At 50.6% G+C, this 13,703-nt stretch overlaps 1 protein-coding gene across 1 annotated transcript in view; it reads left to right on the plus strand.

Moving 5' to 3' along the window:
* The first annotated feature begins 3,250 nt into the window (after positions 1-3,250).
* The window catches only part of WSCD1 (WSC domain containing 1), a 15,305-nt gene continuing 4,852 nt past the window's right edge, over positions 3,251-13,703 (plus strand). Inside the window, 5 exon segments of the mRNA XM_010184501.1 lie at positions 3,251-3,456; positions 3,458-3,660; positions 6,570-6,684; positions 7,217-7,401; positions 10,153-10,274. Coding sequence (XP_010182803.1) covers positions 3,251-3,456; positions 3,458-3,660; positions 6,570-6,684; positions 7,217-7,401; positions 10,153-10,274 — 831 coding nt within the window.

Genomic DNA, 13,703 nt, shown 5'->3' on the forward strand with positions numbered 1-13,703 from the left:
ATCATCAAGAGTGATGCACTTCAATTCTTTTAGGCATACTTTGATGATACTGCAATATGCAGTTTATGGAAAAATCAAATGATATTTTTTTATGTCAGCAGCACTCTGCTATTTCCCCACTAAAAAGCAACATTTAATTTTTGAGTTGCACATTTGCAGCAGTCGCTGTGGGTGGAGAGTCTGCTTATTTATTTGGTTGGTTTTTACTACAATGTACTGTCATGGCAACTGTACCGAGGGCGAATGCATCTGGAGGTAATTTATATATGTCATATTGACTGCAGCCAGATTGGCTTCTGCCACGTAAACTTTTCCAACCAGTGGGCAAGGGCAGCGTTACCCTTCCCAGACCCAGAACAGCTTCCCTTAGCAGATGAATGCAGCGGGCAGATGGACAGGCGCTGCGCTGGTGCAGGATACAGCGGTTGCTGTGTTGGGTCGGTGTCCGGGGCAGGTACCCCATTCCCGCGGGTGCACACCCGGCGTTTCAGCCCGCCACGGTGGGAGGTGGCGGTTGTGCCCCACGCAGGCATCGTTTGGGCAGCAGTGGCCAGACCCCGCTCCCCCATCGCCCTGTGCTGCCCAGACGAGCAGCAGATCCCCCTGGCCTGGGTCATGCGGCCTCCAGCCGCTCCCCTCGACATCGCTGCAGACGTGGAGGAACCCGACTGAAAGCCGCCGAAAGACCAAGCACAGCAGCCCTGAAAGGGACAAACTGGGACAGAGATGCAGTTTCAAGCACAACGCGCCCGGCCTCTGCTGCACGGCCTCGATGGTCCTTCAGCCCCCGAGGCAGCGCTGGCGAGCATCGCCTGCATGGCCCCGCCAACGCAAGCGACCTGGACCTCTGCAGAACTCCGGCTGGAAGCGCACTGTGATATTGTAACTTCATCGCTTTGTGAGTAAACCAAGAGAGCTGTGAAACCCTCAATTACGGCTGGGCAAGTCTGGCACATTCATCTACCCTCATCTTGCTGCTAGGGGGGAAGAGAAATCTTAAACCTTTTGAATACCTGCATGATTGCAGCCATTACCGTGTCACCAACAAGGCTCTGCAGCAGCGTCTCACTGAGCAGGGCCATCCCTTTGCATTACAGGGCAGGCTCCGCCGCTGGAGGAGCTGCAAGGAGCACGGCAATTTCCCAGTCAATCCCAGATGGCCCACACGCGCACACATCTTTCTTTTCTATTAGACGGCCTCTTTTGGGAACAGCTCGAGTTTCCTGAAGCCGCATGTTAGGAACAGGGAGTGAATCAAGTCACACCTGTGCTGACAGACAAGATTTCTTCAGATAAATTAGCGCAGTAACAATCTGCAGTATCTCATTATGGCTGATTTCCCGTTCATCTGCCCAGGTGCTTCTGACCTCTGGACTGTAATTCTTGAGCACTCGCAACGTTCATCAGAGATTTTCAGTAATTTAAGGGTCAGCTCTTCAGCTGGTGTAAATCAATGCATTTTCTTTGGCTTTGCAGCTGATCAGAGCGAGTTTTGGTGACTTTTACAGTGGAGAAAGTGGTCTTAATTCACTACAGCATCCTATGGCCTCGCAGCCCCTTGCGCCCGCTCGAGTTTGCTGACAGAGCCACAGGTGCTGGTGGAAAGGGTCCTGGTCAGACCCATCTCTGTTCCCTAAACACACGGGAAATCATTGGGTATTCCTCACCCCTGGACAATTGAGACCAGCATACATGAACAAAACCAAAAAAATACAAATAAAAGCACCTAAATCAGGTCCTCAAGACCACCCCACTTGTAAGATCAGAAAAGGACTCCTGCTTGTGCCGGCCCTGTTCAGCCATCAAGGCAGAAAGGCCACACAAAAGGAATTCGGGTCAATGGACAAAAGATGCAGCTGAGCTTTAACGTATTTCCGGCCTAGAAGGTTTGGGGGCTTTGTTTTTGGTTGCTGCTTAAGATAGGAAGAAGTTGCACAAGTAAATGAAAAAGGGAATGGGTGGAGACTGAACTGGTGGCGCCGATTTAGGACACAGGCATACGTGAGTGTCCCCGAAACTTTCGATCAGATGCGAAACAAGGAATGCAGTGAAGGGATCTTTCTTTGGCAGGACTGTGGATTTCAAGAGCGTGCCCCAACTGCAAGTTAAGCAAAAGCCATAATATTTTCTTTTCTGGAAAACACTGCATCTTTTCTCAGCGCTTGCCTGGCTCCACAGAGAAGTGATTGGGAAAACAGGAGCTTATGGGGCGATGCCAGCTTTTATTTGCTGCAAGAGGTTAAGGGTTCCCTGGAGCACAGAGGCGCTTTTCTTGCCCAGACAATCCCGTCAGGGCACACATCAGCACAACCAAAGCCTGCAGAACTCAGCAGCAGTCAACAGATATCTGGGGACACTCAAAATGCTGCTTTTTCAGACATTCACTGGTTTTTATCCATGCCCATCCCCACATCAGCATTTGGCAATAGAAATCTACTCAAAAAATAGCAGGATCTCTTGTTTCTTTTAAAGCAACACGCACAGCAGAACCCTCAGATACCCCCCAACATAAAGCCTGACTTTATTGTGCTGCAAAGAGATTAATAATTATTATCTTATCTGTTGTGAGTTGATGTAATTACTTCTTTTTCCCCACACACCCACAGTGCTGTTTCCTTCTGATCTGCATTTGTAGCTTAGCTACTGTTGAGCTGAAAGGAAGGAATTTGATAATACCTTCCTAAAAAGATGCCTGCGCTGTGGCTGCCTGTTCAGCCAGTGACAAGAATGGAGGTGTCGGCTATTGACAAAAGAAAATAAAGAACTTCTTTCCCAAACATCCCAAGAGAAATAACCTCATCACAAAGGCATTTCTTACGCATTGCAAGTTAAAAGAGAAAAAAGTGAGATCTGAAACTAGCTTCTGCTTAATCAATCACTCTGATTGGGTTATAGTTTGTGAAGTGCATAATCATAAACAACAGATGGAGAAGCGCTCGGTGGTGGGCGGGGGAAAGTCACTCTGGTGACGGGTGTCTTCTGTTTGGATGTGAACCAGCCTTCCCCTTGGTGTTGCAGGTTTTGCCAGCGGCTCGGCAGAGCAGGACGATGGCATCGCCCCGGGCGTGCGTGGAGCCCTGGGGCCGGGCGGGTGCCTGAGGCTGGCGGCTGCCCCTGACCCAGGAGAAGGCTTTTCATCAGGAGGAGGCGCCGAAGTGATGGGCTGAACTGATGGGGGGAACCAGCGCCTGGCCTGGTGGAGATCGAGGGGCCCGTCGGGAGGCGTGAGGGGTCCGGTTCCAGTAAGGGCATGGCCAGAGCTTTCTTCAGGCTACAGAAGTTTCTGCGTCGGACCCAGTTCCTGCTCTTCTTCCTCACAGCAGCGTACCTGATGGCTGGCAGCCTCCTGCTGCTGCAGCGCACCCGCTTGGTGATCCAGCAAGGCTCGCGAGGGACCTCCACCAACCAGGCCCTGCTGGTGCCAGACGCGATGGCCGGGGTCGGGATAGCAAAGCCCCCGGCCCGGGCCCCGGCCGCTGGTGGGCACGGACGCGCTGCAGGAGCTGGCCCCGGAGCAGCCGCACAGCCCGCGGTGGCTCGTGTCCCGCAACGCGGAGCTCCGGCAGCTGAGGAGGAGGTGGTTTCACAGGTTCATCAGTGACCAGGAGCCCATGCAGACAGCGGGGCTCAAGGCGATGAAGCTCACCACCGAGCACAAAGGTAAGGGACATCCCCTGCCCTGATTTCTGGCATGCACATAAACTGCCCCAGGCAGAGGCGGGCGAGGACCCCCTCACCACATAAACTGCCCCAGGCAGAGGCGGGCGAGCACCACAGCCTGCCTGCAGAAACGCCTTCCTCCCGGCTTTTAAGTGTGTACAGGCGCCAAAATACGATCCAGATATCCCTGGTCTGCTGAGCTGTAACTTACTCCAAAAATTGATTGAATGGAAGCCCAGACAGTGAAATATGCTTCCCTAATTTAAATTATTTTCTCTTCAAGCAGGCAGAGATGAACACTGTTTAATTGATTTTCTTTCTCAGAACAGGGAACAATTTAAAAGTGGGTTTTATTAAATTAACTATCCAAAACCACACAATATCTTAAATCTAGAAGTGCCTCCTTGCTGCCGAAGCTTTCTAGCATATATTGAATTCTGCTGTTGCCATCACATTTGCTGTCCTGACCTGCCCTCTGTGTCTGTTTCTGCCAACGCGCTGTGCTCAGGGGGACGCGGTGTGGGCCACGCAGCCCATCATCCCTTACCAGCGCCAAACCAGCACCACGGTGAAACGAGAACTGCTGGGTCGGGGACAAACTCCTGATGTTTGGCGAGTTTGCTGGGGATTTCCAGCAGGCCAAGGGGAACGCCAGGGGAATCGCACGCTGCGTGGGTGCAGTCCATCAGCGGCCAGAGCGCAGGGTACAGAACTGCAGGTTTTCAGTGCAAAGGGAAGGTCAGCCAGGAGCCCCCTCCTCGCCAGGCCCTCGCGTGCTCCAGGGGGTGCACGGAGCTGGGTGTCCCCAGCCCAGGGCCCTTCCTCGGCTGAGCTGCGCCATGCAGCCCCAGCTCTGCAGACACCTCTGGAGGCCCAGGGAGCAGAGAAGCTCCCTTCAGGAGCCCGACACAGAGAGCACCAGGATTTGGGCTGGTGTCTGACTGTGCTCCCCTGCTGCAGCATCATCTCAGGACTGTGCGATCTTTGATCCATTGCCTTTTAGAAGAACGAGCTGTTCTTGAAGACGTTTCACTGATAATGCAAAGGGAACAGGATCTGGATGACTAGACACCACATTACTAAACTGCTCTTTAGTTTGTTGAATACATTTACCCAAACAAAGGGGCACCTTCTGCAAAAATCCCACAAAATGGGTGCCACCTCGTGACTCCTACTGAGTGAATTGTCAGAAATGGGAACAAGGGGATGATAGTGATGGAGTGCGGGAGATGAGTCACAGCGTGAGTCAGGCAAACCACAGCCGCTGGAGTCACCTCCAGCACCGCTGAGCTTCCAGGGTGCTCCACAGGCGCCTCCCAGCAGCCCTCACCAGAGGTTTTGGGGTAGAGAAAAGCGGCTGCAAAGCACAGGCGTCTCCCAGAGAACCCCTGCATTTGCTGCCTTGCCCCAGCGCCCAGCCGAGTGCTCAGCACCCACCAACAGCCCCATGGCCATCACGAAACGCGAGGCTCCAGCTCCTCCACCCCGTGCCCAGTGACCAGGCCTGGCGCAGGGCTTTGGGGAGGGGCCCTGGCCCCATCCCTGTTCCCATCCCGGATCTCTGTGGGAGAACGCATCTTCACCTCCAGCAAACAGCTCTTCTGCTGACACTGGCTTTAATAAACCCTTTAATAAGCTCTTCATGGACAGTTGCAGAAGAGAATCACAGAAATTCTCCAGGCCACCACCTTTGTACCCATACATCATAAACCAGTATTTTATATTCACAAGTATTACTTTTTTCACTCCTTTGCAAGCTGCAGATGCTCAGCAGAGGCTGGGATTTGGGCAGGAGGGGCTCAGGGTGCTCCATGCAGGGTGCAACTCCCACCTCAGCAAAAGCGCACGGGGGGTGCGTGGTCACAGCTTGAGAATCTTCTGATTGCATGTCTGCAGATTACCACTGCGCAGGTCTTTGAACCTACTGTTGCGTTTGTAGTATTTAAATGTTTGATTTATTATTCCTAGCTCCAAAATCTCTGTTAGAGTAGCCTAAACTTTCTTGTGGTTATTTTATTGTTAATATAATACTTTTTAGTTTCATTTTTCATCAGAAATTCTCTTCCTGTCCACAGCTCACATGATTTAATTTCTTTGTATTATCAACTCAATACTGCTACTTCTAAAATCAAATTTCCTTTTTTCCTTCCTATTTTAATGACAAAATGTAGTTATGTACACACAATTGCTGTACAACAGTGGGACTCCACATCACCCTTCCCATCATATATTAAAAAATGGGCTGGATTTTTACAGTATTTTGCTCACGACAACAAAAGGCTTAACGTAGGATGCAGTCTAAAAGAAATATTTATCTTTCATATGCTAAGTAAAGCAAGACGTATTTTAGAAGATTCATTTGCACCAGGGAGAACGAGATAGTTGAGTGCGATAGCAAGACAGTGCTGCCTAGTTAAGACCAAAGTTATCTTTCCATTATAGCTTTAATATAACTCTACATACCCAAAGAAAATTGATTTTCTTAATATTTCTCTTGCACCATCTCATTATCAGCTAGAGATTTTCAAGAAAACTTGGGAGAAATCCAGCAAGATTTCTCCAGGTTTGTACCATTTTTAAGCCTACCTTCTCCTTTACTTCAGAAATTCACCCCGTGTTGCTACTGAAGGGAGGGAGCTGAGCAGGCGGCCGCAGGCTCTGGGTCGGCAAAGGCCGGCGCTGACGGCAGCAGCCCGGGCAGAGGAAGCCCAGTTTCCCTTCATTTCCACCAGACACCTGCGTTACCCCTCAGCAGCCCAACAGGGCTGGGGGCAGTGGGCCGGTCCCTGGGGCGGGCAGGACCCCACAGGCTGTGACTCGGGCACACACAGCCCTGCTGGCAGCTCCTGGCGCCGGGGCAATGCCGGGCACTTTTCCTCCTGCCTGACCCTGGTCTTGTGTGCACACAGGCACCTACGTGGGATGCTTCAGCGATGACTCCAGGGAGAGGACGCTGAAGGGAGCTGTGTTTTATGACCTAAGGAAAATGACGGTGTCGCACTGTCAGGAAGCATGCGCCGAGAGGTGAGTGCTGCTTTTTCACTGCAAGTTCTTTCTGACAATAAGCGGAACTGGATTTGAAATGGGAAAAGCATACATGTGTCAAACATACAGCGTATGCTGGCGTAGCTCTGCTCTGCTACCTCACTTTAAGTAGCCTATTTCACTGCTGCCTATCCTCTTTATTATAGCATGGCCACTTACAATATATTTTCTATTCTCCTGGTCAAAAATTACTGTTTTGTTAGATAATCTTTGTTAGATGTTGTCCTCTAGCCCGAATCTTTGATCTACAATGTTCTAAAAAACCTATGAACCAACCAGTGCCCCTGCTGCAGGGAGCGGGGCCGTGCCCAGCGCAGCCTGGGAGCTGCTGGTCATCAGGAGCGGCTCCAGTCACCACCACAGCAGGGTGTAGACCCGGGCTGGCTGTGTCTCTGGGCAGGGCGGCAGAAGCGTCCGCTGCACACGGGGATGGGCTCCTCCTTCGTTAGGTGTATAAAGTGGGGAACAGGCGGGGTGTCAGTACCGACAGGGCCTGGTCTTGCTCCCACAGGGCTTACACCTACGCAGGCCTGGCGTACGGCGCAGAGTGCTACTGCGGGAACACGCTCCCTGCGACCGCCGTGAGGCCCGAGGAGTGCAACAGCGAGTGCAAGGGCGAGAAGGGCTCGGTGTGCGGCGGCGTCGGCCGGCTCTCGGTCTACAGCGTGGAGGAGCTGCGGGCCGCAGCCAGACAGCGTAAGTGAAGGGGGAGATGCCAGGGGCAAGCAGAGTGCATGGTCTGTCCCCACCGCTCGTCTCTCTCCATTTGTCACCAGAGTTTGAAGCAGCAAAGGATGAAGGTGCCCGCAGGGCACGGTGTCCATTTGCTGCTGGTCCGGTCTCCGGCTCCCTCCCTGAAATGGCAGAGCTGCTCACTGCCTCGGAGCAGCGAGACGTGGCTGCCACGGCTGCCTTGGGCTGCCACACAGAGCGTTAGTGTCACCAGGGAAGGGACAAAACGCAGTGCAGAGCGACTGCAACAGCAGCTGAATTTCAGTGGAGGAAAACCCGCTCCTTTTCACATGCATCGTGGAGGGACAAACCCCCATGTGTTTAAGCAACAACCCTGGAAGCAGAAGGGCAGAAAAGCACCCATATCAGTGCCACCCCACGCTCAAATAATCCCGAGCCAAACAAGGGCTGTGTGAGCACAGACAGAGAATGAGTAGAGGCCAGCACAAGGGCAGCCCAATTCCCACCTCCCTCCTGAGGGATGAGCAGTTTTGCTCTTCCAAGGACTCCTGTTCCAGCAGTGGTTGGGATCATGGCTTCATCTTTAGATGGCCACACTTACTCTACTTGTCATTCAATTAGCCACCACAGGAGATACAGCGGATAAAGCTTTGGGCCAATGCAAAGCACATAAAATATCGAAACAGCTGAGCAGTCTTTACTTTTGGCAAGCTCACAAGACCTTAACGGCTGTTATTTGCTGAGAAGAAGCACCAAGACCTTAGGTTGTGCCAGTATTGATGGCACTTCATTTCTTCTTAAAGACAAGTCAAGGTTTGTACAATAATCTACCCAGCTACATATAAATTATATATCAACGGTACACAGACTTAAATTGCTGGTGTCAGGCTGACAGGCACATTGGCAGGTTTCCCGGGACATGCATCACTGTTTAATCTTCAGCATAAAATATATATACATATTTCACAGGAAAAGGCGGCATTTATTTTTTTCTTAAGTATTAACGAATTATTCATCAAATTAGTCTAGCCTGGAGCTAGATTTGTGTTTTGTTTGCCCTTAGTAACACCTGATATTTGACTGTTTGAAGAATCCCACTGACACAAGCTGCTGAGGGGCGAACAGAAGTATTAATCATGATGAACGAGTGCATTGGAAAGTAACTCTGAAACGGGAGCGGCGTCGGTGATTTACACCACGCCACAGAGCAGACCTGGCTTGAGGCTTCTCCTTACGCACAGCAGAGCGAGCCCCACACTGGGGTCTCCCAGTGCCGGCAGGGGCAGTTCGAGCCTTCGTCCCGACCCGCTGAGACAACTCCAAACATGTTCATCAACGTTTTGCTTCAGGAGTTAAATATTAATGTGAGATTCAGTAGGAAGTCTTTCAAGAGCATCCTGAGAGGCCAAAAAGCTTCCGTTCCTTTATCTTTTGGGGCTGTGCCTGCAGAGATCTTGTCCGAGGGAAACTCCTGCTTCCCCCCAGCTTCATCGAGTTATTTTATTTTCACATCTCCCGCCTGATCCCAGAGGTCTAGCTTTGCTTCTAGTGACTGGGTTGAACAGTTATTAGAACCATATTCAAGCAGCTTGTCCCTGGATTGCTGCTGGCTCATGCTGGAGAATCTGGGCCCCTCTGCCAGGAAATTCATGCAGAACCAAATTTCTCCTCTTACGCTGCACTGCACCTCTCCCGTCAGCCCGCACATCTCCCACACCAGTGCTGGCCGGTCCCGTTTCAGGTAGCCAGCGGGTGCGGACCAGGAGTCAGAAGACCTAAATCCATTCCCAAATCCACTCTCCTCCCTGTTGAGTCGTGCTAGGCAAATTCTGTCAACGGAGCTGGTAATGAAGTAAAGGAATTTACCACCTTTATAAAGCCCACAAAATCCCAAGAGTAGCAGAATCATACAACATGCAGAGTTGTCTCTTTTCCTAACCAGCCCCACACTGTTGTTTTCTCCACGACCATTGGTTCACCAGTGCAAACGCCTCGCCTCGCGCAGCGAGTTTCTGTGACAGCTTTGGGTTTTCCTTTGGTTCTGTCGGGACATTTCTGACTTGAGCAGGAGGGAGAACGGTATTGCTGCCTGCAACAAGTAGTGGGCCAAATCCTGACCTCAGTGCCAGCGATGCAAGAATGGAGCAGTGCTGCCGAGCTCTGTGGCATTCACAGAGGAGCAGGCGCGATCAGAGGCTGAGGGGAAGGCCCTGAGCAGGGCTCTTCTCCTCACAGCTTACCACAGCCCCGGGCTGCAGCAAACCCCTCGCCCCGAAAAGGAGCGGAAGAGGAGAGCAGCGCTCAGCAGCCGAGCGGATGTGCAGGACTGGGGGTCTCCAGGGGGGCTTCCAGGACTCAGTCAAATTCCTCTCCTTTGCTGCTGCAGATCATGGGAAGCTTTGTAGATTTTTATCAGGGCTTTTAGGTCTTCCGGGGAAAAGCAGAGTCTTCAAAAGAAAACTGGGGCTTGCAAACAATAGCAATGCCCTCCACTGGTGGAATTTAATTTAAAGTCTTTGCTGCAGCCCTACTTTCCGTGGTTAGTACAAAGCCAAAGGTGCGTGCTCTCAATACCACAGGATTTGCAACACGTTTTTCTAGTGTATATCATGGTTTCTCTTATTTCTACAGCATTCAGAATATAAAATTTATTTCATTATTTTTAGCTTCTGAACCTAATGTTGTTCTTTGTGAAAGAGGCAGGATACTACGGACATTGTTTTCTCAAGAGAAACCTATTTCATATCCCTGCAGGGAGGAGTGTTATCTATCGAGGATGTTTTAGAGCTCCAGAAAATTTAACAGACACCTTTCCAGCCTCTTTGATACAGCCCAATTTGACGGTGGAGATGTGCTCTGAATTTTGCTCCAAGAAAGTAAGAACAGTTCTCATTTCGCATCCTTTCTTCTTTTTTTGTTATTTTAAATTTTAATCTACTAAGGGAATGGCAGAGATTAGTGCCTTAGAGCTTTGAATTTGTAAATGAGTTTCTAAAGGGCAAAACTCATCAGAGTAAATACCCAGTGATGCATCTGGTCCAAGCGTTGTGGAGCGGGGAAGGCGGGAGGGAAAGCCACCCGAGCGCTGCCACTGAATGCGGCGCACAGAAAAGCCACTCTAGGGGACGAGTATCGACCACGAGAAATCGATACCATTTCTGTGTCACATTCAAGCCAGAGCTGACCTCGGGTGAGGTCTCGGTGGCCGTGGCTCGTGGGGAATTGCGCAGCCAGAGGGTGGATGTGGGCTGGCAGCACCCGAAACGCGGCCGTGGGGCCCTCGGGGGAGCAGGTCCCCACACAGCCCCCACACGTGGGCCAGGAGCTGTAACCAGGGACCAAGGACAGGAGAAAGACCCCAAGTGAGAGGTACCAGATCAGCAAGACATTTGAACAGGACTCGGACAGCGAGCGGCAGGATGGAAGGCACTGTCCACCTCTGCTGAGCACCAGAGCCTGTCCAGAGCCGCAGTCCAGGCGTCTGTGCTTGATGAAGCTTGTGAGAAAACCATCAGCAAACCAGGTTTATCTGATTACAGGATTATCTGAACCGACTTCACCTGCACAGAGGGCGTGGGGAGGGCTGCAGAAAAGGTACTGAAGAAAAGATTTGGTACCTCTCATTTCTTCCTTCCCAAACATGGTGTAGGTCGCATCCTGCTCATCCTTCCCCTCCCTTATCCCTGCCAGGCTCTGCCCTTTGGGGCGCATTGGCCCATAAAGCCTGTGAGGTCCTGCCCGTCAGCACCAGCTGCACAGCAAGAGGTGCAGCAGTTCACACCGATGAGAGCTTTAGCTCCAGACACCAAACCCAGCCCCGTTACGCACTGCACGCTTGTCCCACCTTCAGGTCCTCTCCCTTCAGAAAAAGATGGACAACTTCCCAGCCGACAGCCACACTCGGCTCTCCTGACCTCAGGAAGGCTCTGACATCTTAGTCCAGCCCTAATCCTAAAGGATTTACACCACCGATTCCGGTGCATCCTGAAAATCTAGCAGGCTTTAAAAAGGAACTTGTTGGATGCTTAAGCGCATGAATAAGTCTTTTACTCTTTGGGACTTGACAAAAAGCACATTGAGGCATACCGTATTTACTTGTTAGCCTTGCAGATTGCTTTGTGCAGCTGAAAGGGTAGCTCCAGCCCTTGAAAACATTTTGGGATACAAATTTGAGGTAACAATTCAGATGAAGCCTGCTACAGACCCTTTATTATCTATTTCTTTCTTAATTAACAGTGATGACATGGCTTAATAGCCACCCATTATCACCCCATAACACAGATCCACGAATGTGTTTCTGTGCTAGGCCCCGTGGCCAGAAGCCCTAATTTTCATATATGCTCTTTAATAAGCCAACCTGCATACTAAATGAGCCATCTCCACTTGAATTCATATTTTTAAATAAACAGTCTTTTTATCACTCAGCTGCTGTATGCAGTTACATACGGTAATATAAATGAAATCAGGAAAAACACCGAGTCTTGAGGAGAGAACCCCAGTATCTCAGTGCAGATTTGCACAGCCGAACATTTCCAACTCCAATGTGCTTTTTCTTTATACGGCAATGTACAGAATAAAGCAGTTGTCTGCTTTCAAAAACAGAGCTGCTATTTTGGATTCCAGGTGCAGCTACACGCCATTGTTTACCCAAAAACAAACGACGCCTGAGATTTTGATCCAGATCCCACTGTAGAATTTGCACCGAGTGTTTCCATAGCTTCATTTAGATATTTTTTTAAACACAATGAAACAAAGATAAGTGGGCCAGAACCTCCACTGGTGCAGATAACCACAGCCTTTCTGGCTTCACTGCGGCAGTGAGAGGAGCGTTTCAAATTGGGGTCAGGTTGGGTGTTCAGGTGCACTGAGGAGTTGGCCCCTGGCCCCACAGATCACAGCGTAAAACACCACAGCTTCCACCCAAGGGTGTCAGTGGCTTTATGGTATTTACTCCTGGCTCTTAGCATACCCAGTTCAAGGAAAACTTGAGGAATGACTTCCGAGTTTGCTGCAAAATGAACGTGCCCATTTTTAAACCAAACCCCTTGTTTTCACTTGGGAGAAAAATTTCCTTCTGAGATTAGCCCCTCATCTCATTATTTTTAGCAGACAGAAAAATTTTAACTGCAGATAGGAGAATTAGTATAGGAAGTTGGAAAAGAAAGGAATTTAGCAGAGTAATCAGAGGAGAACCAGGTAAGAGTCTTTTTAATCTATTCACAATTCTTAATTAGGATACTATCTAATAAAAAACAATCAGTGATTGAATCATGACATCACCTCTGTTGTTACTGGAGAACGATTGCTTTCCTTACAGCCCTTAAAATACCCGTTGAGGCTTCGTCGAACAAATTCTCATGTAAATAGTCCACCAACATCACCTCTCCCCGAGCTACAGCTTGCAGAAGGGACACCGAGCTGTCAGCGCACGCTTTGAAGCTTAATCCAGAACAGTGTTTATTCACAGAGCCGCAGACCTGTGGTGATTCACTTGTGTTAACCGCAGCGAAGCATCGCAGTTTGCGTGCGCTGAGCCTGAGGACCGGTCCTGTGCTCGGAAGCGGCACAGTTGTGAAAGCCACCACCACAGCCCGGGGTGTCGTGGAGACAGGCTCGCAGTGTTGATTAAGTACTGATGGGGAGTCAAGACTGAATACATTACTTGGCAATCACTGCGCACTGCATCAGGTAGATGCAGGGTCCAAGTAATCAGACGCTGATTACAGCGCTTTGCACCCGCGCTGGGCACCGGTGCCGTTCCCACAACTCCGGGACGGCTTCTGTCGGCACGGGAGCTGCCATCACACGAAATTCAGAACATCCTCTTGTGAGGCCCATTCCCTGTTCCTGCCCTTCTCCAGCACCTGCAGGCGCTGCCCAGGCCTCCTGAAGGGCTGGCACCCTGTCATTCTCCATCGCCCCATTCTCCATCGCCCCGCGCAGCGCCGGGTTGACCAGCGCTTCTGCAGACACAGCTGTAGAGAAGCGTTTGCTCTCCACAACACCACCATCCTTCCAGAAAAGCCGATCGCTTGCAGGTGCCCCTTGGCACCAGGCACGTTTTTACTGTAGGCTGTGCTTGAGGGCCAGGTAACTCACTAATTTCCCAAACTGAGAAATACCACTTGATTGTAAAGGGAAGATTTCTGTTTGCAGGCAGAAACAGAACCGCTGTGCCCTTGGATCAAATCTGCAAATAGTTTCTGACAATGTCGTATCTCATTCGCTAAGCAAACGTTGGCTGTTTGGGCACAGATGGCACGCGTGTTGTATTTGACTCCTTATCAGACGGTGAACACGTGGGG

Source organism: Mesitornis unicolor, unplaced genomic scaffold (assembly GCF_000695765.1).
Source record: "Mesitornis unicolor isolate BGI_N332 unplaced genomic scaffold, ASM69576v1 scaffold1660, whole genome shotgun sequence".
In the NCBI taxonomy this organism is placed as follows: domain Eukaryota; kingdom Metazoa; phylum Chordata; class Aves; order Mesitornithiformes; family Mesitornithidae; genus Mesitornis; species Mesitornis unicolor.